The sequence below is a fragment of the Talpa europaea genome (assembly GCF_964194135.1).
Source record: "Talpa europaea genome assembly, chromosome: 2".
Lineage (NCBI taxonomy): Eukaryota > Metazoa > Chordata > Mammalia > Eulipotyphla > Talpidae > Talpa > Talpa europaea.
Window position 1 is genome coordinate 95,299,828 of NC_140068.1, and position 22,870 is coordinate 95,322,697.

The following is a 22,870-nucleotide window of genomic DNA, read 5'->3' on the forward strand; positions in this document are numbered from 1 at the left end:
TAACCTCTCTGAACCTCAATTTCTCCATATGTAAAATGAGAATAACAATATCTACCTCTCAGGGCTGCCATGATAATGAAATCACCTATGAAATTGCAGGGCATAGAAGAGACACGCAATAAGCACCGTTGCATGATACGAACGTTGCTTGTCACATGCCAACCACTTAATCCTCCCAACCCTATAATGTAGACACTATTGTTATCTGTGTTTATAACTGAAGCACAGAGAAGTAGAGAAACTTGACTAAATCACCCAGTTAGTAAGTGGCTACTTTCCTGGCCACTGTCCTATATCTCACTTCTTAGACCCTTAACTGGACTTAAGGGAAGGAGGGAGGAAGTAGCAGGAGAGACGGACAGCAGACCTGATCAGCAATTCATTCCAAGAGCAGTTTTTATTTGGAAATGTGCCTCCACAACTTGGTGGCTGTCTGGAGGCAAGGTGGTTCCTGGCTTGCTTGTTTATTCTCTCTGCCAACACAAGGCAGAAGGTCCTTGGGGATTAAGGCACAGGGTCTCAAGGATCAGCATCCCAGATTGTCTCAGTGATCTGGGGCTTGGGGCTGGTGTAAAAGTGAGCCAGATTCCATGATGGACTATTTCATGCATCATGGTTGGAAGGCCTAGGCCCCTGGTGCCAGAACCCCAGTTCTTTCTTCTGCTGGTGCCAGGGTCTCCCACAGGCCAGCTGTGGCCAGGTCCTTGTGGGCACGAGGTCGAGGAGAAAAGAGGTTAGCAGAGACTAATCTTCTGGTGCTGGGTCCAGGTTATCTTCCTGAGGGGTGGCAGATGGGATGGGAGCCTCCTCCTCACCGTTGAGGGACTTCTGCTGCTCATTGCTGCTGGGTGAGGGGGTTCTGTTTCCCTGGGATCCCCAGCGGGTTAGGCGCTTTAGGGAGGAGTCACGGCGGACAAGTGAAGGGGGCTGGAAGCCAGTGAAGGAGCTGCTGCTGCAGACGGGACGCTTGTCTGGCAGAGAAAAGGCAGGCATACAAAGGGGATAGGTTGCTCAGCCCTTGGGGAGAGGAGAACTCCTGACCTTAGTGCTCTGCTGGCTCTGGAGATCTGGATCTCCTTCCTCCCTCCCCACACCAGGGAGAGCTCCAGGGTCCACCCTATCTCACCTCCAGGTTCAATTGGATGCATGAGCCGGTTCATCTGGACATTCCAGTGTTTCACGTTGGTGCTAGCCTGGCGCAACTTCCTCTGGGCAGCCTGTAGGGGCAGCGGGTGGGTGGTGGGTGGGGGGGGGGGTGGAGGTCAGAAGCACCATCCAAGACCTTTTCAGATTCACAGGCCCCTTAGAATCTGACACAGGCCATCTTTCCAGAAAAACCCATGTACGTATGTATGTTTATAAAGTTATCATATGAATAGAGCTGGCATCTAAGTTCAGGGGGCTTATGGGCTCCCAAAGGGTCAAGAATAATTATAGTTTCCAGGGCCTCCCTGGTGGCTCAGGGGTTAAAGTCTCAGCACTATCAAGCTCTTCTCAGCCATTGTAGCTTGAGTACGATCCCCAGCCAGGGAGCTTCCCACATGGCATGGCAGACCTCCTGTCTCACCCGCTGCTCCCCTCAGCAGTGTATTTCAGTCAGTCTGCCTGTTCTATTCCTCACTCTGTCTCCAGTGAATCCTCTCACCCCCGTATCTCTGGCCTACACCCCAGTTCTTGTATGCATAAATAAATAAAAAATAAATCTTTAAAAACTAATAACAATTATAGTTTCCATTTATTAAGCAGCTAAGATGTGCTAAGTATGTTTGTTATCTTACTTAGCCTGCAAAGCAGAAGTTAACAACAAACAGGTTTGAAAGAGGACAAGCAACTTGTTCAGGGACACACACTGAGCTCTAAATTACTGCATCGTGCTACTTCTCCAGGACCTAATACAAAACCCTCTTCTCCAGTGCTCAAGTAGTCATTAGTGGTGGTTGTGGGGTGGGTGAGTCAGAGAGATTTGCTTTCTTTCTGTTGTATATTTCTGTGTTCCAATTTTTTACAATGACCAAGTAAGCCAATAATGCAAAACAAAATAATCACAACTGATAGAAACAAAACATCAAAAATTAAAAAAACAAAAACAAAAACAAAACAGGGCCTCCCCGGAGGCACAGCAGTTGAGCCCTGGGCTGCAAAGCTGCCCCGCAGCTCTACAGCGCTGGTTCGATCCCCGGCTGCTCCCCGGCCACTGGAGGAGGGTCCCACATGGCGCACAGACCCCTCCTGCCGCCCGCTGCTCCCCTCAGCAGTGTACTTCGGCCCTTCTGCCTGCTCTGCTCCCCGCTCTGGCTCTGGTGAATTCTCTCACCCTCCCGCGCTTCTGACTGTACCCAGTGCATGTATAAATAAATAAATAAATAAATAAATAAATAAATAAATAAATAAATAAATAAATCTTTTTAAAAATAAAAATAAAAATAAAACAAAAAAATGCCTTTTCTGAGAGATTCAGGCTCTGATGAGGTCAAAGTCCAGGAATAGCAAGGTAGGGGCTGGAAAGAATAGTTTAAGCAATTTGCCGGTGGGCACACGGCCAGAAATGATGGACTCAGGGTTTTAGCGAAGGCTCCAGAGCCTGTACTTGAAGGTGCTGGCCCCGCAGACTCCATCCCATCCCATCCCATCCCAGGCCTCACCTCCACATCTTCATCAGCCCTCTGCCGGTTCTGCCGCACCTCCTCCAGTTGCTGCTGGGCTTGCTGCAGGGAGCGGCTCTGAACTGCCATCTCTTGCTGCAGCTCCTGCTTCTCCTGCTGCGCCCTCTCTATGTATCGCTCCTGTTCCTCCTTCAGCAGCAGCAACTGCTTCAGCTTCTCCTCCTCCTCCTCCAGCAGTCTGCAGGGTGTGTGCTATGTCAGCCAGTGCCAAGGCCCTTGAGGGTGCTCAGCAAGTGGGGTGGTGGGCAAGTCAAGGAGGAGACCCCTAAGGGTTCCCTCAGGCCTACCTGGTCTGGGCTAGGCGCACAGACTCTTCGTCTCGCCGCGCCTTCACCTCCAGTTGCAGGGCCTCCTGAAGCCGCTGCTGCATTTCCTCCAGCTCCTGGATGCGCTGCCGCTGCCTGGCCGCTTCCTCCTTCTTCAGCTCCATTTCAGCCTGCATGGACGCCCGGGCCTGTGCAGGCACACAGAGCCAGGTCAACAGGGCACAGGGGAAGGAGGCAGTAGGTTTGCTGCCCTTCTCCAGGCCTCTGCTAGGCTGCCTCAGCCAGCCTCTCCAAGTGAGGGTCTGGGGAGTTCCTTCATGTCCAGGTTTCCCGACCTGATCCCTTTCTGAGAGCCTGACTAGTTCAGATAATGCTCAGTAAATGAAGACGCGACATGGCAGGATGGGGCTCAAGTCACCTTCTTCCTAGCACAAGATTTAATAATTATTAGTACATATAATAAAATATATTTTTATGAAGGTTAGCATTAGGAAGGGGTGACTGTAATAACTGTTGTAACAAATGAAAATGTCTCATTTGAGCCTCACTATACTTCCATTAATAAAGTTCTGTTAGTATCAACATGTCACTGATAGGTAATTGAGGTACAGAGAGGCTGAGAAACTTGCTCTTCAGAGGCAGAGCTGGGGTTGAATCTAGTGTCTCTGACCCCAGATTTAGACCTCTTCAATCCTAGATTTAATTGCCTCTGCATGCCGTTTGTTCTGCATTCCCAAAACTGGTTTTGCTGTAAACTCAGATCAGGTCTAGTCCGACCTAGTCCAGCCTTGGCCCAAATTTACCCCCAAACACACAGTCATTAGCAGCTCCTGCCACCCAAGCTCCGCCTCCAGTCAAGGCCCGCGAACCAAACGCCACCCTACAGCGAACCAAACTCCTCGGCCCAGGCCCCGCCCCACACCGTCCCTCCCCTCCTGCCCCAGCCGGTCACGTTCTCGCATCCCCGCCCCTTCCCCCTCCCACAGGTCCCGAGCCTGGCACAGGCTCTGTCCGGTACCCATTTCTCAAGTCCAAGAGCTACGATTTACCAGACCCGGCCGTCCCAAGCCCCGCCTGCACAGGCTTCCTCATCTGGCCTCGCCCCGGGCTCGACTGGAACATCCTCTGCTCCCCCGATTCCCCTTGCACCCCGCGCTGCTCAGTCCCACCTGCTCGGCCTCGCGCAACTGGCCCTCGAGCGCCTGCTGCAGCTCGCGGTGTTGGCTGCGGCGCCGCTCCTCCTCCTCCTGCAGCAGGCGCTCGGCCTGCCGCTGCGCCTCCTGCAGCAGCTCCAGCTCCTGCAGCTTCCGCTCCTTCTCTTCCTGCAGCTGCTGCAGCCGCACCAGCTCGTCCTCCTTGGCTGCCCGGCGCCGCTCCCGCTGCTCCCGCTGCTCGCGCCGCTTCTGCTTCAGATCCTTGTGCAGCGACGTCTTCCCCTCGGCCTGCAGCCGGATGGCCGTCTGGATGGCTGGAGGCCGTGGGAGAGGATCAGCAGGGGGCTGGGGCGGATGCGGAGGGCCCAGGAGGGGTCTGGAGACGGCCCACCGCCCGCAAAGGGCCTTCATAGTTGCAAGGGTCCTGCCTCCCAGCTTCGCGCTGGGTAGTGTCATCTGCACCTTTTTACACGGATGAGGCCGCTGAGGCCCAGGCGGACCCAGGCGCTGGCAGCACTCACCTGCCGTCCACTCCTGGCGCTGGCGCGTGTCAGAGGCGCTCATTTCGTAGGTGCGGGTGGCGGTCTTCACACAGAACATACAGCGCTTCCCCTCTCGGTCAGGCAGTACCTGGCAGAGGGCAGGCGGCCCCAGTCAGGGTGGCCTTACTGGGGTCAGGGCAGCACGTGTCCTGGGGTGCCCCAGCTCAAGTCCCTACCTCACTCCTGGCTGACCGTCTCCCCTGGCCACCCCTCCACTCTGCCAGGAGCCTGCGTGGCCCAGATGTTCGCTGTGGGAGCGCTTGTGTAGGAGGGAGCTTAGAGCTTTGCTCTTTGAGGTGGGACGGGGCCATTTTCATCTCAGTGTCTCTCCACGGGGGCCTAGCCCAGAGCTGCCACCAGGTGTCTATGTGGGTCATGCTTGAAAATCTCTAGTGACAGGGTCCTCGCTATCCAGTTTACTCGTTGTCACATACTCCTGCCTGTTGAGAAATTCTTTATTCATTCATTCCATGGATATTTTTGAAGTGTCTGCTGAGTGTCACACGTTATTCTAGGCACTCGGCATAAAGAGCGTGACTACCAAGTCATCCCTGCCTTCCCTAAGCTTACCTTCTAGTAGAAAATAATAGCTATCGTGTATCAAGCGTCTTATGTTTTAGAGTCTGTATGTTTTATGTGCATCGTTTTGTTCACTCCTCCCAAACAACCTAGTTAGGCAGGCTTTATTAGCTCCACTTTGCAGAGAAACTGAGACTCTAAGAAGTCCATCAAGTTGTACAATTCATACCATTTGGTACTGGTGGAGCTGGAGGTCTGCCTAGAGCTGTGCTCTTTTCACAGTGACACCATTTTCCTTATATAACAAAAATGGGGGGCCTCCTGGTGGTGCAAGGGGTTAAGTCTCAGCACTATGAAGCTATCCACAGCCACTGCAGCATACATTCAATCCCTGGCCAGGGAGCTACCCACATGGCACAGCAGACCTCTCCTGTCTCCCCCTCTGCTCCCCTCAGCAGTGTATTTCAGTATATCTGCCTGTTCTGCATCCCACTCTGTCTCTGGTGAATCCTATACCGCCCCCCCCCCACTCCCAGCACCTCTGTCCTAAACCTCAGCTCTTGTATGCATAAATAAATAAAATAAATCTTTTAAAAAACGGACAGAGCCTAGGATGGCTACAATAATAATTTTTAAATGTCACATCAAGTGTTGGAGAGAACATGGAGAAATTGGAATCCTCACATTCTGCTGTTGAGAATCTAAGATGGTGCAGCCACTCAGGAAAACCAGTTTGGCTGTTTCTCAAGATGTTAAACAGAATTACCAATGATCCAGGAACTCTGCTTGGGTAGTTATGTACCCAAGATAAATTAAAATGTACGTATGCATATGAAACTTGACATGGGTGTTCACAGCAGCATTACTCATAGTAGCAAAAACGTAGAAACAACTCAAATGTTCATTAACAAATGAATGGATAAACAAAATATGGCAGACTACACATCAGGATATTATTTAGCCATAGAAAGGAATGAAGTTCTGAGCCATTCTACAACACAGATCAACTTTGAAAATACTATGCTAAGTGAAAGAAGCCAGGCACAGAAGGGCAATTATTATATGACTCTATTTAGATGAGGTTCCTCGACTAGGGAAATTCTTAGACACAAAGCAGATGAGAAGTTACAGCTGGGAGGTAGGGGGCAGAGAGGGAGTAAGGAGTTAGAGCTTCATAGGCACTGTTTCTGTTTGGAGTGTTGAAAGTTTGGGACGTAGTTAATAGTGATGGTCATGCAGCATTGTGAATAATACTAACTGCTACTGAATTTTATGATTAAAATGACAAATTTCATGTCATTTATATTTATTACTATAATTTAAAAAATTATTTTAAGCCTCTAAAATAATGGATAGAGCCCAAGGAGAACAGGGAGCAGAACGGGGAGAGAAGAGAGGTATAGAGAAAGAATAGGAAGCTATAGTTGCTAAAGAGAATGGAATTTAGGTGAAGGAGAAAGACCTTTAAAGGGAATTTTTTAAAAAAGTTTTGCTGCATAGTAAGAGACCTAAGTAAGTCATCACCTCTTGAATCTTTTGCAAAATCCACATTATCCACCAGTGGCTTTGATTTGGAGTTCCAGTTTTTTTTTTTTTTAAAGTGCTGACATGGATGGCAATGGCCCTCAGGCGCCCAACTATATTTGTGTTATACTCATCTAAGCAGAAATTCGTGCCACTGTGCCTTTTTTTTTCCATTTGCCCTCTTTTTTGACACCTCATTGCCTTCACAACACACTGGGGACACTCTGGGCCCTGAGTCATCCTCCAGCTTCGCCTGCCCCCCTCACCTCCACGCAGCACTGCGAATCCAGCGGGATAGTACCCCTTTTCTCCTTGCACTCTTCACTCCCAAAGTAGCAGAGGCAGGTGGGCTGCAACTGGAACCAGCGTTCTGTCCAGTTCCTCCTCAGGTGCGCTCGCTTCCACAGGTAGCCCTGCCAGTCAAAGCAAAGTCAGAGGCTTCACCAGTCACTTCTTTACTCCTCCTTGGAGTCCTCCCCTAGTTCCCAACCTGGCCTGACCTGCTTCAGGACATCCTGAATGAGCTCCTGGTAGACCTCGTGGATGGCCATGCTGAGGGTATCTCGCCCCACGCCTCGCAAACAGCGGCCCGAGTTGAAGAGCTCCAGGAACTGCCAGACACTGAGGCCCCCAGTCGTCTGGGCTTTCTGGGCCTCCTGGGCCAGCAGCTCCTCCATCTCCCCCAAGCCCACCTCCAAGCCCATGCTGCTGAGCACCTTCTTCAGCAGGTATTCCACCTAGAAGGGAGAAGGAAGTGAGCGAGTGCTGCAGTGTTGCCAGAGCCACCACCAGGGGGCACTCTCACCTGGTTCCCAGCTCTGGGCCTGGTGACCAGGGACAGGGGGATGTGGGTAGGGGGTTGGGACTAAATGCTGCTAGAGACCAAGGTATAGATTCTGGAGAGGGTTCTGGGAACTTCAACCCCAACTGAGGCCTCCATTCTCTCTTCCCATCCTGCAGTCTTGCTCCTTTTCCTCTCTTAAATTAAGGGCAGAGTGAAGGTGGTAACTAAGGGCTGGGGCCAGGCAGAGACCAGTCATAGAAAATGTCAGAGGACATGCAAGGACCAGCTCATCCGATACACTTACTTCTGCAGGTAACACAACCAAGGCCTGAAGGGAGAAGTGACTCGTTCTAAGTGACTCGTTCTAAGTCACACAGTAAATGAGCAGCAGTCTGAGCTTGATTCAGATCTCTTGAATTCCATTTGAGTTCTTATTCCAAGCCCCATTCCCTAAGTCTGGGGATCTTTCCTTTAGGGGAGGGCGAGGGCATTGGGGGCGGGGACTGAGCAGGTACAGGAAGTCTGTTACCAAGGGACAGGAAGTGGTGGTTGGGGTATATCCTGCTGCAGTCTGTTCTCACTGTGTGTTAATCACAGAGCAAGCAGCCTTCTGAGAGGCCACCTAACTGTGATAGACAGGGAGCTGTCTGTGGACACATGCCCCTCTCCTGCCCAGCAACTTTTTGGAAAACTACTTCTAGAGTTGGGTCTCAGCTTGGGGTAGGGGGGCACAACAATTTAGCATTTAGGTGGCTTCTCTCTTCCCACAAAGAGAAGCAAGGACACAAATCTGAGTGTAATTATACACATCAGGCCCTTGTACAGAGGCCCCCTTCCCTGTGGGCCCTATGTACCCTGACATCTTCAAGGCTGCCAAGAGGACTAAAGGGTCAGGAGAAAATAGAATGGACAGGAGAATTGAGGAAGACTATAGGTCAGCTGGAAAAGTGGGCAGTCACCCTGGCTTCCGCTAAAGATCTAGATTCTAACTTCCACTCCCAGGCTGACCTCTCTGGGTCCCTGGGTGGAGTCTGCCCAGGCTCTTCCCTATCCTAAAGGCAGGAAGAGGAAATCTAGAACCAGGGCCAGACTTGGTTGCCCACTAGGACTAACTGGAGAGATGGGCCAGGAAGGTCTCCCTTCTCCTTGTCTGGCACCCTTTGCAGATTGCCACAGTGCCGAAAATCTTGCCATGTGATCTTAAAAGTTTCATTTAAAAATGCCTAGTAATAGGGCTGCCCTGGTGGTGCAAGGGGTTAAGCACCGCACTATGAAGTGATCCGCAGCCTCTGCAGCACAAGTTCAATTCCTGGCCAGCCAGGGGGCTACCCACATGGTGCAGCAGACCACTCCTGTCTCACCCGCTGCTCCCCTCAGCAGTGTATTTCAGTCAGTCTGCCTGTTCTGTTCCCCACTCTGTCTCTGGTGAATCCTCTCACCCCCCGCATCTCTGGCCTGTACCCCAGATCTTGTGTGCATAAATAAATAAATATTTTTTTAAAAAAAAAAAGAGCTGCTGAAAGAAATTAAAGAAGATATAAGTAAATGAAGAGACATCTTAAAAAAATGCCTAGTAATAGATCAGTCATTCCCATCTCTGTGTAAACATAATTGGCACATCATTTTTCTATGGTGAGGACTAACAACGGAACCCTGATGGAAATACAAGTGTAGTTCTCCTAGAAGAAGGCACAACTATTCGAATACGGGCAGATCTAGGCATCTGGAGACAGCTGGGTGTGAAGAGATATGGTGAGACAAAAAGGGGATGTGGGAAAGTATAGAGTCAATTTGGCCTTCATGGTCTGGCTGATGCCTGTCCCCATGTGACTCACTCCCTGGAGCTGCCATCACTCTCACCTCATCGGGAACCATGATCAGAGGGTACTTGTCTTCAGACAGGAAGTTGAAGAGGCACCAGAGCCGGAAGGCATCCTGATTGGAGAGCATGCTGTTCCCGTTGCTATCTGCCCGGTAGTTCTTCTTGGCGGTCAGGGTCCAGCACAGCTCATCAAAATTCTCCTTAACAAAAGCCCCCTCCTCCACCTGCCACCAGGCCTGAAAGTCAGCAAGATGGCTGCCCCGTCCATACCCTACCACCACCCTAGGCTCCAGCTGCTTTCTTGGGGTCATATACTACCCTGCTCTCTCCTCCCTCCCCACAACCCCTCCGAGACAGGCTCTAACTTAAGGAATCCCCAACTTGATTACCAGTTGGTTCCAACCACGCTGTACCCCCCCCCCAAAAAAAAATCCACACCCACCCAAGTGTCTATCAACAAAGAAATTCTCGTCCCTCAGCCCAGAGGAGAAAGATGGGGAAGCCCAGGAAGGAGCAGACAGTAGTCAAAAATAATCTGAGAAGAACTGGGAGAAGGCAGCTGGAGAAACTTGTGTAAAGGTTACAGGCTGGACATTGGGGGTGTGCCTAAGCAGGGGTAGGGTGAAGATTATGGGAAAGGCAGCGGCCAGCATAAAGAAAAAGAAAATTGAAGGTAAGTTAAGGGTAGCAAGGAAGGTAACAAGTAGCTGGATTACGAAGGATGGACATGGGATAAGAGGGGCAAACAGAAGGGACAGAAGCAGGAGTTTATAGGGGGACAGAGTTAGAGTAGCAATGTATTGAGGTGCTGGGCAGGCAAGGCAGTGGGGAGAGGTGAGAGATGACCCCCTGCAAGTTGGGCCCACCTTATCCAGGATGTACTTGTTGAGGTAGGGCATGTATCCCTGGCTGGAGACAGGGCCATCGTCATCATCTCGGAAGTGCTCCTCCAATGCCACGGGGTCGTGGGGGATGTGCAAGACGGTGTACAGGTTGTGGGACAGCACCTGAGGCGGAGTGGTGGTGCTGTGTCCCAACCAAAATTGGGCCAAAGACTGCACCCACCTCCCTGCTTATCACCAACCCCTCCTGGCTAAGTCCTCTGCACACACTATTCTGTTCAAATATAATTAAAATTTATACAGTTACTATGCACCAAGCACTGAACTAAGCATTTAATGCCCCCAACAACTGTTAATATCCCCATTTTACAGAAGGGAAAACTCCTGAGACTGTGAGATGTTAAGTGACTCACCTGAGGTCACACAGCGCTGGGAGTTAGGCCCAAAGAGCCATGTCCATAGCCACTCATTAGGTGTGGGTGTCCATTTTCTGCAGGCAAGGACAACTTGCCCAAGGACCAAGGATGCACAGTGAGCAAGAGCCTGGAATTCAAATCCAACTCCGCAGATCCCAAGCCCAAGTGCCTCCTGTGAGGCTGGGCTGTTGCAGGGAGGCAGACTGCCACCCTGGGTCAGAAACCCCGAATTGTGATCAATTGCATCGAACACCGTGTTCGGGTTGCAGTGTTCCTAGCACCCGGGTATGTCTGCTCTGTGGGACTTCATCCCTCTGAAAAGATGGAAGGGAGCTGGAGAGGGCTTAAAGGGTCATCAAAAATGATCGGTTGGGGGCCTCCCTGGTAGCGCAGGGGATTGAACACCGTGCTATGAAGCAGTCTGCAGCCTCTGCAGCGCAAGTTTGATCCCCCGGCTGGCCAGGGAGCAGCCCATATGGCGCAGCGGACCTTTTCTGTCTCTCCCGCTGCTCCCCTCAGCAGTGTATTTCAGTCTGTCTGCCTGTTCTGTTCCCCACTCTGTCTCTGGTGAATCCTCTCACTCTCCACACATCTGGCCTGTACCCCGGTTCTTGTATGCATAAATAAATAAATCTTAAAAAAAAATGATTGGTTGGATAGGTAGGACAAGGTCTAGAAGGGATGGCAGCCATGACAGTGTGGAGGAGAAATGGATTGGTTATCAAACCCACGACATTAGCACAAAGAGGTTAACGTTTGAATACAGAAATCAGGAAAATATAAAACTGCCTTTTAGTAATTCTGTTATCGTATGTATCCCAGGCGGCATGAGTGATTAAGAAACCGTGGCTCTATCAGCTTGGGCCAGCCACCATGTGCGGTGCTTTATATGACCCACGTCTCATCTCCACAACAACCATGATACACAGACACTACCATTCCTGTTTTCACATGAATGTACAGACTTGGAGTCATTAAGAGAAAATGGCAGCGCTGAGGTTGGAACCAAGTGTGCATGGCCCTGAAGGATGCATCCTCATTAGAATATTGACTTAGTAATTCTGACCTGGACTTGGGTGACAAGGTTCATCTCTAAGTCTCACAGCACCTACGTCCTCTTATGCACACCAAAGGCGGTCTGTAAATGCTTTATTTAAGGGATATTTTGCTACCAGCAGTTGACTTGGAATTAGTTGCTGAGGCAGGACCCGGTGTGTGTGCATGCCAACTGCATCTATCCTCTAAAGCTTAACAATCCCACAACAAGAGTATACCTTTTGGGCCTCCCCTCATGGCGCAGTGGTTGAGTGCTGGGCTGCGAAGCTGCCCGCAGTCTCTGCAGCACCGGTTTGATCCCTGGCCGCCGCAGGGGAGGGTCCCACATGGTGCGCAGACCTCTTCTGCCACGCCCACTGCTCCCCTCAGCAGTGTACTTCATCAGTCTACCTGTTCTGCTCCCTGCTCTGTCTCTGGTGAATCCTGTCACCCTCCCGTGCTTCTGACTGTACCTAGTGTTTGTGTAAATGAATAAATAAATCTTTAAAAAAAAGGAAATTTATTAAAAAAATTAATTAAAAAAAGTTAAAAAAAAAAAAGAGTATACCTCTTTTTTTTTTTTTCCCTAGAGAAAGCAGAAATCCTAGGACTATTTCTTTTTGGCCCATGTTTGGTCACGTGTCCATGCTTGAACCAATCACCACGACTGTGACGGGCCCAACCTGCATCCAGGTGGGGAGGGGGAGAAAGGATTGAGACTTGTCCCTAATGTTCTCCTGGGTCTCAGGTTCAGCTTGGTAAAGTGAGAAGTTGGGGGTGTCCATCAAGGGGGTCAGTGTTTCTCTTTTCTTACTTCCTTCTGGGGGCCTCATTGCCACACTCTTCAAATTATCTCACATGTCATCTTTGGTTCTGTCATTTTCTGTTCTTCAAAGGACAGAAGTTTCTTCCTTATTTTCATAAGGAGTTTGAGTTTCCTTTGAGAAGTACCTCTCTCCCACACTCTCAATACCTGTGGTGGTGGTAGTTGTACTCCTATCCCACCTGGATGCAGGTTGGGTCCATCACAGTTGTGGTGATTGGTTCAAGCATGGACACATGACCAAATATGGACCAAAAAGAAATAGTCCTAGGATTTCTGCTTTCTCTAGGGAAAAAAAAAAAAGAGGTATACTCTTGTTTTGGGATTGTTAAGCTTTAGAGGACAGATGCAGTTGGCATTTTTGTCCATTTGCAGGAAATGCCTGCTTAACAATAAAGCCATCGGTGAGAAAGGCAGAGTTGAGGGATAGAGTCATCACTGGAGGACCTGGATCCAGGCATGCTGACAGCCAAATTATGCTTGGGGTTTTGTTTATATGAGCCAATAAATAACATCTCCCCTAGGCAATTCTGAGTTTGGTTTCTATAACTTATATCCAGAAAATATCAAATACATTTGTAACCATAGGTTACTAACCCCCTCTAAGAGGTACCGCTGACTCAGTGTCTCACACTTGAAATCCAGGATGATGACAGAATACTAATGCCAAAAAGCCACTTCTGAAGCGATACGATAGGTATTATTCTAAGGGTTTTACATACTTCCATGTGCTACCTCTTCGAGTCTTTACAGTACTTTATTAAGCTTCCTGCATGACCCCAGCCTAATGGATACACTTCAGTGAGGGGAAGGGACATGGAAGGCAGGGAAGCTTCACTACCCAGTGGTGGGGTCTTGGATAAACCCCTTTATCCTCTGAGTCTGTTTCATTGTCAGTAAAACAGGGATTGGAGTGAGATAATACACATGGCATGTTGAACTCAGGTCAGCATAGAACAAGTGATAGCTCCTGTCCTGTACAGAAAGTGATTTTTAAAAAAAGATTTATTTATTTATGCTTAAAAGAACTGGAGTATAGGCCAGAGGTGCGGGGGATGAGAAGATTCACCAGAGACAGAATGGGGAGCAGAACAGGCAGACTGACTGAAATACACTGCTGAGGGAAGCAGTAGGCAAGACAGGAGAGGTCTGCTACACCATGTGGGTTAGCTCCCTGGCCGGGGATGAAACTTGTGCTGTAGTGGCTGCAGACAACTTCATAGGTTGCATCTTAACCCCTTGCACCACCAGGGAGGCCCAGAGAGTGATTTTTTTTTTTAACCTAACAAATTGACAAAGATGGAAAGACTAATAATATTGAGCACTAAAGAGACTATAGAGGGCCTCCCCGGTGGCACAGCGGTTGAACACTGGGTTGCGAAGCTGCCCGCGGCCTCTGCGGTGCCGGTTCGATCCCCGGCTGCTCCCCGGCCTCCGAAGGAGGGTCCCACATGGCGCGCAGACCTCTCCTACCGCCCGCTGCTCCCCTCAGCAGTGTACTTCGGTCCTTCTGCCTGCTCTGCTCCCTGCTCTGGCTCTGGTGAATTCTCTCACCCTCCCGTGCTTCTGACTGTACCCAGTGCTTGTATAAATGAACAAACAAACAAATAAATAAATAAAAACATGCCTCTATAAAAAAAAGTATTAAAAAAAAAAGAGAGACTATAGAGACATGGGGACTTGAATACAATACCGGTGAGTATGAATTGGTCATCTTTTTGAGCTAGGGGACTAGAATCCATCAAACTTAAATTTGGGCATGGCCTTTGCCCCATCATTGGTAATCTACCAATCTACAGATGCTCAAAGCCACACACACAAGAACGTTCACCGAAGCATTTTTGTGATATGAAGACTTACAGATAGCCTGAGGCTTCTTCAGTGGGGGACTTACACATGTTGTGGACCTAAGCATGCATGAATAGATTATATTTCTGCCACGTGTGTGCTCATGGGCAAGTAATTTAACTTCTCCAAGACCTTAGTTTTCTCCTCCATGAGGATAACAATGTGCTCCACACAGTTTTTTAGAAATGAAGATTTTAGGGCCTCCCTGGTGGCACAAGGGGTTAAGACGCAACCTATGAAGCTGCCTGCAACTTCTGCAGTACAAGTTCGATCCCCCGCCGGCCAGGGAGCAACCCACATGGTGCAGCAGACCTCTCCTGACTCGCCCATTCCCCTCAGCCATATACTTCGGTCAATCTGCCTGTTCTGTTCCCCACTCTGTCTCTAGTGGATCCTCTCACCCTCTGCACCTCTGGCCAGTAACCCAGCTCTTGTATGCATAAATAAATAAATCTTAAAAAAAAAAAGAAATGAGTTTAATATAGCACCTGGTGCATTGTACATGGCTTAACAAAAGTTGTGAGCTGTTTTTATTACTTTATTTGTATGAACAGACACTAAAGTATGATATACTAGCAGGTGAAATAAGCAAGATATAGAAAGAAATGTTTGTAAAATAAACGTGTGTAAAGGTTAGGTTGAACCATACCAGACAACTATTTCAGTAAGTCCAAGTGATCAAACGTCAGAACATATGCTTCAAACTGATATGTTTATTTGTACAGAGAAAAAAAATCTCTGAGACTCAGCAAACTAACAGCTATCACTCCATCACCCCTCACTAGGGAGGAGAGAAACTTTCATCTTTTTTAAAACATTATATGTCTTTGAATTGCTTAAACCAGTAGCGTGCTCTACTTTTGTAATAAATTTCATCTTCTTTAGCATTATGCACTTCTGCAGTCTGATTTTTTTTAACCAGGAGCATATATTGTTTTTATGACAAAATTTTAAAACTACCCAGGTAAAAAACAAAGGGTGCCATCAACCACTGTTATTAATGTACCCCATTATTAAGTTGCTCTGTAATAACTCTTTTGCTCTCTGTGTTCTATATTCCTTGAGGACAAGGTCTCTAATTTCAACCCTTACTCCAGAGCTCAGCACAATGTCCCCCACTAAATGAATGTTTTTGACTGACTCAAATCTCATATGAAAAATACACTCTCGCCCCAGGGCCTTTGCACTTGCTATTCCTACAGCCGGGAACATTCTTCCCCCAGGTGGTGGCAAGTTTCACGTCCTTTCTTCCTTAGTCTTTTCTTAGACATCCTCTCAGGGAAGGCTTGTCTAACAACCTTATTGAAATCTCTAGCCCCAAACCCTTTAGTCCCCATAGACCCTATGCCTAGTTTCCTTCAAGTCATGTATCAACTTCCATCATGATACATTTTTACTTAGTTTATTTACCATTGTGTTCTCTGGCTAGATTATCAGTACCACCAAGGGGATTTCTGTCTGTTTTATTCACCGCTGTATCACTGGGTCTGGCGCATAATGAACACTCAACAAATAACTGCTGAATGAACTGAGATACTTCATGGGGAAAGTCCATCAAAATTAGAAAAAATACAAGTCTTGAGAGACATGGATTGAATCTCTCTAAGCAAATTAACTTCAACGGGCCTGTTTTCACATCCTATAACAGGAGATTCGGGACCCCCTTCTACCCTAGGACAGAACCTGCACATACACACCGCGGCGTTTTTTTAACTGTTCTTTGGTTCATTCACCCACTCTCTCCTCCAAGTCCTACCTCTAAGACCTTCCTCACCTGTACCTTTTGCCATTGGATCTCAGGGGCCCGCAACGGAGAGGCCCAGGAGCCATCAGGTGTGAGGACAGGAGGAATTTGTCTCCAGACACTCAGCGCTCAGGGCCTCTCCCCAGAAAACTGAGCAGACCTCAGCCTGCCAAGCTTCCTGTGCCTGGGTGCGGGTGTGGGCTAGGGTTGGGGAGAGGGTGTAACCAGAAGGCCCTGTTGGAAAGGAAATGACAAGGGCGGAGGCCAGAATGCGCAGGCGCTCACCTTCTGATTTCAATCAGTCCTCAGCACTGGAGGCAGGGTCTCTCATTATCCTTGGTTTACACAAGAGGAAATCAAGACTCAGAGAGGTGAAGTGTCTCATCCAAGGTCTGATCTCTGTGCTATACTGGCTCTGGCTGAGCATCACAATCATCTAGGGAGCTGAGGGAGCTGAAATATGCTGAGGCCCGCCCCAACACTGACTCAGAGTTTCCAGGGGTGGAGTCCAGGTGTTTGCAGTTTTCACAAGCTGCCATTCAGGCTCCCTCAGAGAGGACTCCTACAGTCTCCCCCCACCCACCTCGGCAAATCCTGACCTCTGGGGTGGCAGTCATTGACCTTTGAGAGGCTTCATTTATTCACTGTTTCCTCTGGAGGCATGTGGGGAGTGGTTCTCCTCTGAGGATGTGGGGCCCCCTCAAAAACTCAAGTGTGGGGAATAAGGGTGGGTGCCAGGCCCAAGGCTGGCATTTCCCAGTCTTCAGGTATAGATGCAGATACATAAGATTTGGGAATCCATAAAACACCAAGCAATGACAGCAGAGAGAATGAATAATCTTTTTTTCTCTCCTAGATGGCCTTTAGCCTTTATATGTAGCTAGGTGCTAAGTGATTTTTTAAAAATATACAGATCTTTTAAAGAGTTGCTGAATATATTTTCTCAATCAGTAGGTACTAAAGCGTAACTACTATCAAGAGGGAGGAACTTCTGGAATTTAAAAAGGTGGGAATTTGGGCCTCCCTGGTGGTGCAAGGGTTAAAGTCTCAGAGCTATCAAGCTATCACCAGCCACTGCAGCAGAGTTCCAATTCGAGTTTGGGTTTGATCCTTGGGGGCTGCCAGGGAACTAACCCACATGGCGCAGCAGAACTTTCTTGTCCCGCCTGCTGCTCCCCTCAGCAGTTTATCTCAGTAGATCTACCTGTTCTGCTCCCCATCCTGTCTCTGGTGAATCCTCTCGGCCCCACACCTCTGGCCTACCTACTCCCCAGTTCTTGTATGCATAAATTAAAAAAATAAATCTTAAAAAAATAAAAAGGTGGGAATTTCTGGATTAGTTGTGTGCCTGCTAGAGCAAGAAGGAATCAGAAGAAGCTCTCCTGTCTGCCTGTGTCACCGCTAGCATCTCTTCACAAACCCATCCCTTTCAGGGGGAGCGCTTTCTGCCCACTTGTGCTGTGCAAGCCTCTTTTATTTTCCTTGTTTTTTAAAAATAAGAAACTTGGGCCTCCCCGGGTGGCGCAGTGGTTGAGCGCTGGGCTGCAAGGCTGCCCACAGCCTTTGCAGCCGGTTTGATCCCCGGCCACCAGGGGCGAGGGTCCACATGGCGCACAGACCTCTCCTGCCGCCCGCTGCTCCCCTCAGCAGTGTACTTCGGTCCTTCTGCCTGCTCTGCTCCCCGCTCTGGCTCTGGTGAATTCTCTCACCCTCCCACGCTTCTGACTGTACCCAGTGCTGGTATAAATAAATAAATTAATTTAAAAAAAAAAAAAGAAACTTGCCCTTTTGGATATTAGAAAAAAGAGCCGGAGGGGTTGGAGGTGTGCATCAGGAGAAAGACAATGGCTCATAAAAGCGGAAGGAGAGCCTGAGGATCAATTTCTTTTACTTAACATACTTCATTAAAATTTATTTTTGTGGGCTAATTGAATAGCTTGGTGATACCCAGTTCAATCCTGACTTTCCAGATGAGTGACTGGAGCTTCAAGTAACTGGGCAAGTTAACTTGCCCGAAATCAGCCAGCTAGGAGAAGTGTAGGTGTAAGCCTATGTGGCTCTGAGTCAAGTGCTCTGTACATCACTAAATCCTCCTCCCCTCCCCACCATTCTCACTCAAGGAGAATGGCAGGTAGGGTCAGGGCAAAGCTGACGACCCTAGCCAACACATTCCTGGACTTGAGTTGTCCTCTACCAAGGAGACATCTGTACCTCCGCAGCGTAGGCAGAGCATGAAGCTCAGAGTCTCTTGGTGGGCAAGAAACCTGGGCCTCGGGGACTCCCTGGTGGCACAGGAGTTAAGTGTCAGCACTATGAAGCTATCTGCAGCCACTACATCATGAGCTTTCCAGGGAGCTACCCACATGGTGCAGAGACTTCTCCTGTCTCGCCTGCTACTCTCCTCAGCAGTGTATTTCAGTAGATCTGCCTGTTCTGCTCCCCACTCTGTCTCTGGTGAATCCTCTCACCGCCCCCGCCCCCACTGCCCGCACCCCAGCTCTTGCATGCATAAAGAAATCTTTAATAATAATAATAATAATAATAATAATAATAAAAAAATCTGGGCCTCATGACTGCCAATTGGAGGCTCAAGAGCTGAGAGATTTGACATGGAAAAGTAGGGAAGGCCCATGTTTGCCCTTCCTGCCGCCTTCCTGTTCTTGGCAGTCAAGGGGAAGCGGTAGCCTGGCTGCTTCCTGAGCTCCTCATCACGCCTGAGACACAGCTCCATCCACATCCCGAATCCAGTCCTCTCACCCCAGGTATGGCAGTCAGGGAGTGACTGGCCAGTTTCTCAGCAGATGCCCCAGGAGACCTGAAACCAATGCTGCTCACTCAGGAAGAGGTGTGGCCCTTAGAAAACCCTTGATTCCCAAAGGCCTTCCTCCCTGTGGCCCAGTTAGGGGGCCTCTTCTCTCCTAAAATTCTCTAGAGAAGGTGGTTCTGAAGACCCTACAAAAACTCATAGCCCTCAACTCCTGAAAAATTTGTGTTCAACCTAAATCCATCCTGGACAGAAGTGTCATTCCTATCAGTCTATTTTTACTGTTCTCTGTCCAACTGGACAATGGCCACTGTATTTACTACATGAATTCATGTACACGATTTCTCCCCCAAGTCTCTGCTCCAGAGAAAACAATCCTGACTCCTTGTGCTATTTCTCTGAGGACCTGCTGTTCTTCCTCCTCCGTCTGGTCTCACCGTGGGCTTGCCCAGACAGCCAACACATCAGTGGAGCAGTGATTGTCACTGACGTAGTTTGTTCTGTCTGCCCTCTGTGCTGGGACTGATCTCTTTTTTTTTTTTAAGATTTTTATTTATTTATTTAAACAAGCACTGGGGTACAGTCATAAGCGCGGGAGGGTGAGAGAATTCACCAGAGCCAGAGCGGAGAGCAGAGCAGGCAGAAGGACCGAAGTACACTGCTGAGGGGAGCAGCGGGCGGCAGGAGAGGTCTGCGCGCCATGTGGGACCCTCGCCCGGTGGCCGGGGATAGAACCGGAGGCGCTGCAGAGGCTGCAGGCAGCTTTGCAGCCCAGCGCTCAACTGCTGTGCCACCGGGGAGACCCTGGGACTGGTCCTTTGCCTGGTCCCAACCAAGGACCCTCAGGCCAAGGATAGTTTTAGTGAGGACAGGCTAACCCTAAGATCTTTTCCCTTCTCCCTAAGTCTTTTCAGGGAAGGGATGGACTCTGCTGGTTTATCTCTCATCTGCTTCTTCCTCTGCCTTCTGACCACTTCTCTATTACTCCTTTGCCTTTCCGGCATCCCCACCCCCAACACTATCACTACTTCCTCCCATTCCACTATCTACCCCTGTGGGCTTGGGGGAGAATTGCCTTCCTTGTCCTTCTCTTCTATGACAAAGGGCCCTTGCCATTTCTCTCCTCACCCACCACCAGGTCCAAGACTCCCACTGCTAGCTCAGATTCCCAGAGTGGACAAGTTTTTTGTTGAGCTGTGGAGAAAAGTACCATTGATCCTGTGTGACCAGAGAGGCTGCTGTCATGGGCTTGATTTGAGCTGTAATATTGTACAAAAACAGCAGACAGTTCAAGTATGCAAGCTCCCCATGGAATTGTCCCTGTAAATACCCTACTTGTGTGCGTGGGGATTAGGCACTGGTCCACTTAAAGGCTCCAGCTAAAAAGCCTTACTACTGATGGCACCTAAAAGGGGGAACCACCTAAGGGCTGTATCCTCCATACGTGAGATGCAGAGACAGCCTGGAGAGATCACAAGGGCTGTAGATAATAAGGTGTCTTGAAATATGGTGTCTTGGAGGCAACTAAGTATGGAGGTTGGAATTACTCCATACAAAGGGATACAAAGGGACAGAGTGGGAGGTGAATATGGGGCATGGAGTTTCTGCAGGGGTGGATTTGGATTATTTTCTTTTCTCTATACTGAAGACCCAACTAGATTTAAGTAGAATGTAAGGAAGAACCTGCCGGTTGGAAGGCTCCCCCAGGTGATCAAAGGTGGTCCTTCCTGGCTAAGGGACAGGACCAGTTTGGGACATCCAAGTTCATTGTGTCTGGCAAAGTTGGAGGTTGGGTAGGGGAGCGGTTTGGGCATAATGCTTATCCTGACCCATTCATTTCTCTGGTTTCTAGGTACCTTCTACCCTGGTCATTGAGAGTTTTGGGTCTGTACCCCTCTTTTGTTGGGGCTCCAGGGAGATACCATTATGGGTCTTAGTCCCATTCTAGGCACATAGTCAGTTCAACTGACTATGTGGGAAGTTAGGAGGGGGACCAAAAAGGAGGCTGGTGTTTTTCTTTTCCTTCATTCCCTCTGGACAGCCATTCCTGACTCCCTCAACCCTTATTCCCACTCTTCAAATTATCTCATGTGCCATCTTTAGTTTCGCCTTTTTTTTTTTTTTTTTTGTTCTAGAGGACATTTACAGTTTCATCCTGAATAAATATTTGTAGAATGAACTAATGAAATCCCTAAGGCATGTCCCAGAAAGCCGAGACCTACACTGCTCCTTTCTCCCAGTGTCCCCTGGTTCCAATGGCCCAGGGTGGAGAAGGCAACACCAACCCAGGACTAGAGGAAGGGAGGGAAAAAACTTTTTGGCCTTTCAGGAATTATCTAGGGCCAAGTAATGAACTTTAGGGCAATCACAATTCTTCAGGCTCGGATTCCAACCTTTCCCGAACCAAGGTCGCAGGTATGCTTCCTAACCTGCTATGTAGGGGCTGGGGATGGTGAGCTGAAAGCATTCTAATGGGGACTTCAGTCCTTGCCCCTGCCCTGTGAGGCAGTGCTTAGAGAATGGCTTAGAGAAACTGTTCTGCCAGAAGATGGTGAGCGACGACACAAGCCTGCCAGGTTTGGTACTGGGAGAGGCCCTTTAAGCTGCTCTCTTAGCTCTGGAGGAAGAGATTGACAAGTACTAGCTAACTGTCTTTTCAAAGCCAGGAGGAAGAGGCAGGAAGGAGTAGGGTGCATGCCCAAGCTTGATTCTGGAGAGACGTGTGCTCATCACACAGTCTGGGAAGTAGCTTGGCCCATGGCCCTCCGAGCTCCATGATGCCCCACCACCCTTCCGACAGTTGGGGGGCAGGGCTCTAGGCAGCAAATCTGCACATACCTCACTGGGCCATCTGGATAATGGACAGTGGCATCCACCAGGCCATGGTGCCTCAGTAACCCAGTACTGGCCTCTACCCCAGGTCTGGGCCTCCGGATGGCTAGGTGCCCCAGGAGTAGCACAGGGTTTACAACTGGCTTCCAGGTGGCAGAGGCTGAAGAAATGCTACCTCCTGGCTTCCCGAGCCCCGGTTGCCCCTCACCTTGAGCTGGGACTTAGAGACCTTGCCGCTCTTCTCCACGTCCAGTGCAGTGAAAGCGTACCAGATGGACTTAAGCAGCTCCTTGCGAAGGGCCATGGCTGAGGCGCCAGCCCGGCCTTGGGGGCGGCTCTGACACAAAGATCCGGTTTCAGGAAATGCAAACGGCTGCAGAGACCGCAGAGGGGCCATGGCGCGGAGCGAGAGCTCCACCTGCCTGTTCTCAGACTCCCCGTGCAGGCAGGAACCCGCCTGTTGCTCTTGCAGCACTCAGCAGCTGACTTCCTTGCTGGGGACTAAGCCCAGGAAATCCCGAGCCTCTTTATAAAGAAATCTATTTTATCCCAGAGCTTTCTAGAGCCTCGTGGGTTCCCAGCAGCAGCTTGCTGAGGCAAAAAGAAAGCCCCTCCTGACTTTGGGCTGGCGATCCAGTCTCAACTACCAGGTAAGCCTTGGATAAGCACTTAACCTCCTTGTACAGTTTCCTCATTGGTAAAGCAGGAAAAATACCTACCTCGTCAAGAGAGTCGTAAGAATGTCTGAGGGTGGATGTAAAGCACAGAGTAGGCACAGATAAAGCGTTTCTTTCAGCATTACTGTGGTGGCGGGGTGGGGGGGGGGCCTCCCAAGTGGAAGAAAACAAAAGCAACAACACAAAGCTGGAAGAGGAACTGGGCCAGGCACCTCTCCAGGTCAGGCGGACTTAGCACGTGACTTATTGCCTCCCCGTCTTCTGGGCTTTGGCTCTTAAACTCAGAGCACTGCCCACTGTGGGGCCCATTGGCCCTGAAGACTGAGACTGTGACGCACGTGGCGGTAAGTCTCATGGTGGGGCCCCGCTTCAAAAGTGCCGGGCGCAAGAGGCTGGGAGTCAGGAACCTGCACACCTAGGCATCCACTTAGACCTGCTGCTGCCGGCTGGGGCATACCCCCGCCAGGAGCAGTGCTCATGGAGGTTAGAGAAGTCTGCTCAGGCAATGGAGACCCCCTCTGCCTGGAAGCATCCCCCAGGACCTTCTGCTTCCAAGTAGTCACTGGCAAGAGTGACGGGGAGTTTACCACGCATCCCAGGAAAGGATGCCTGGGT

The 22,870-nt window shown here is 49.6% G+C and overlaps 1 protein-coding gene across 1 annotated transcript; it reads right to left on the reverse strand.

Annotated features, from left to right (window-relative positions):
* Window positions 1-744: 744 nt before the first annotated feature.
* DEF6 (DEF6 guanine nucleotide exchange factor) lies at window positions 745-21,882 on the reverse strand (the record flags this gene model as incomplete). The annotated part of the gene is made up of 11 exons (XM_084259284.1): window positions 745-971; window positions 1,127-1,217; window positions 2,643-2,841; window positions 2,951-3,117; window positions 4,099-4,397; window positions 4,605-4,713; window positions 6,935-7,081; window positions 7,169-7,405; window positions 9,313-9,510; window positions 10,141-10,281; window positions 21,787-21,882. The coding sequence occupies 11 exons, from the start codon at window positions 21,880-21,882 to the stop codon at window positions 745-747; spliced, it is 1,911 nt and encodes a 636-aa protein (XP_084115410.1).
* Between the last annotated feature and the right edge of the window lie 988 nt (window positions 21,883-22,870).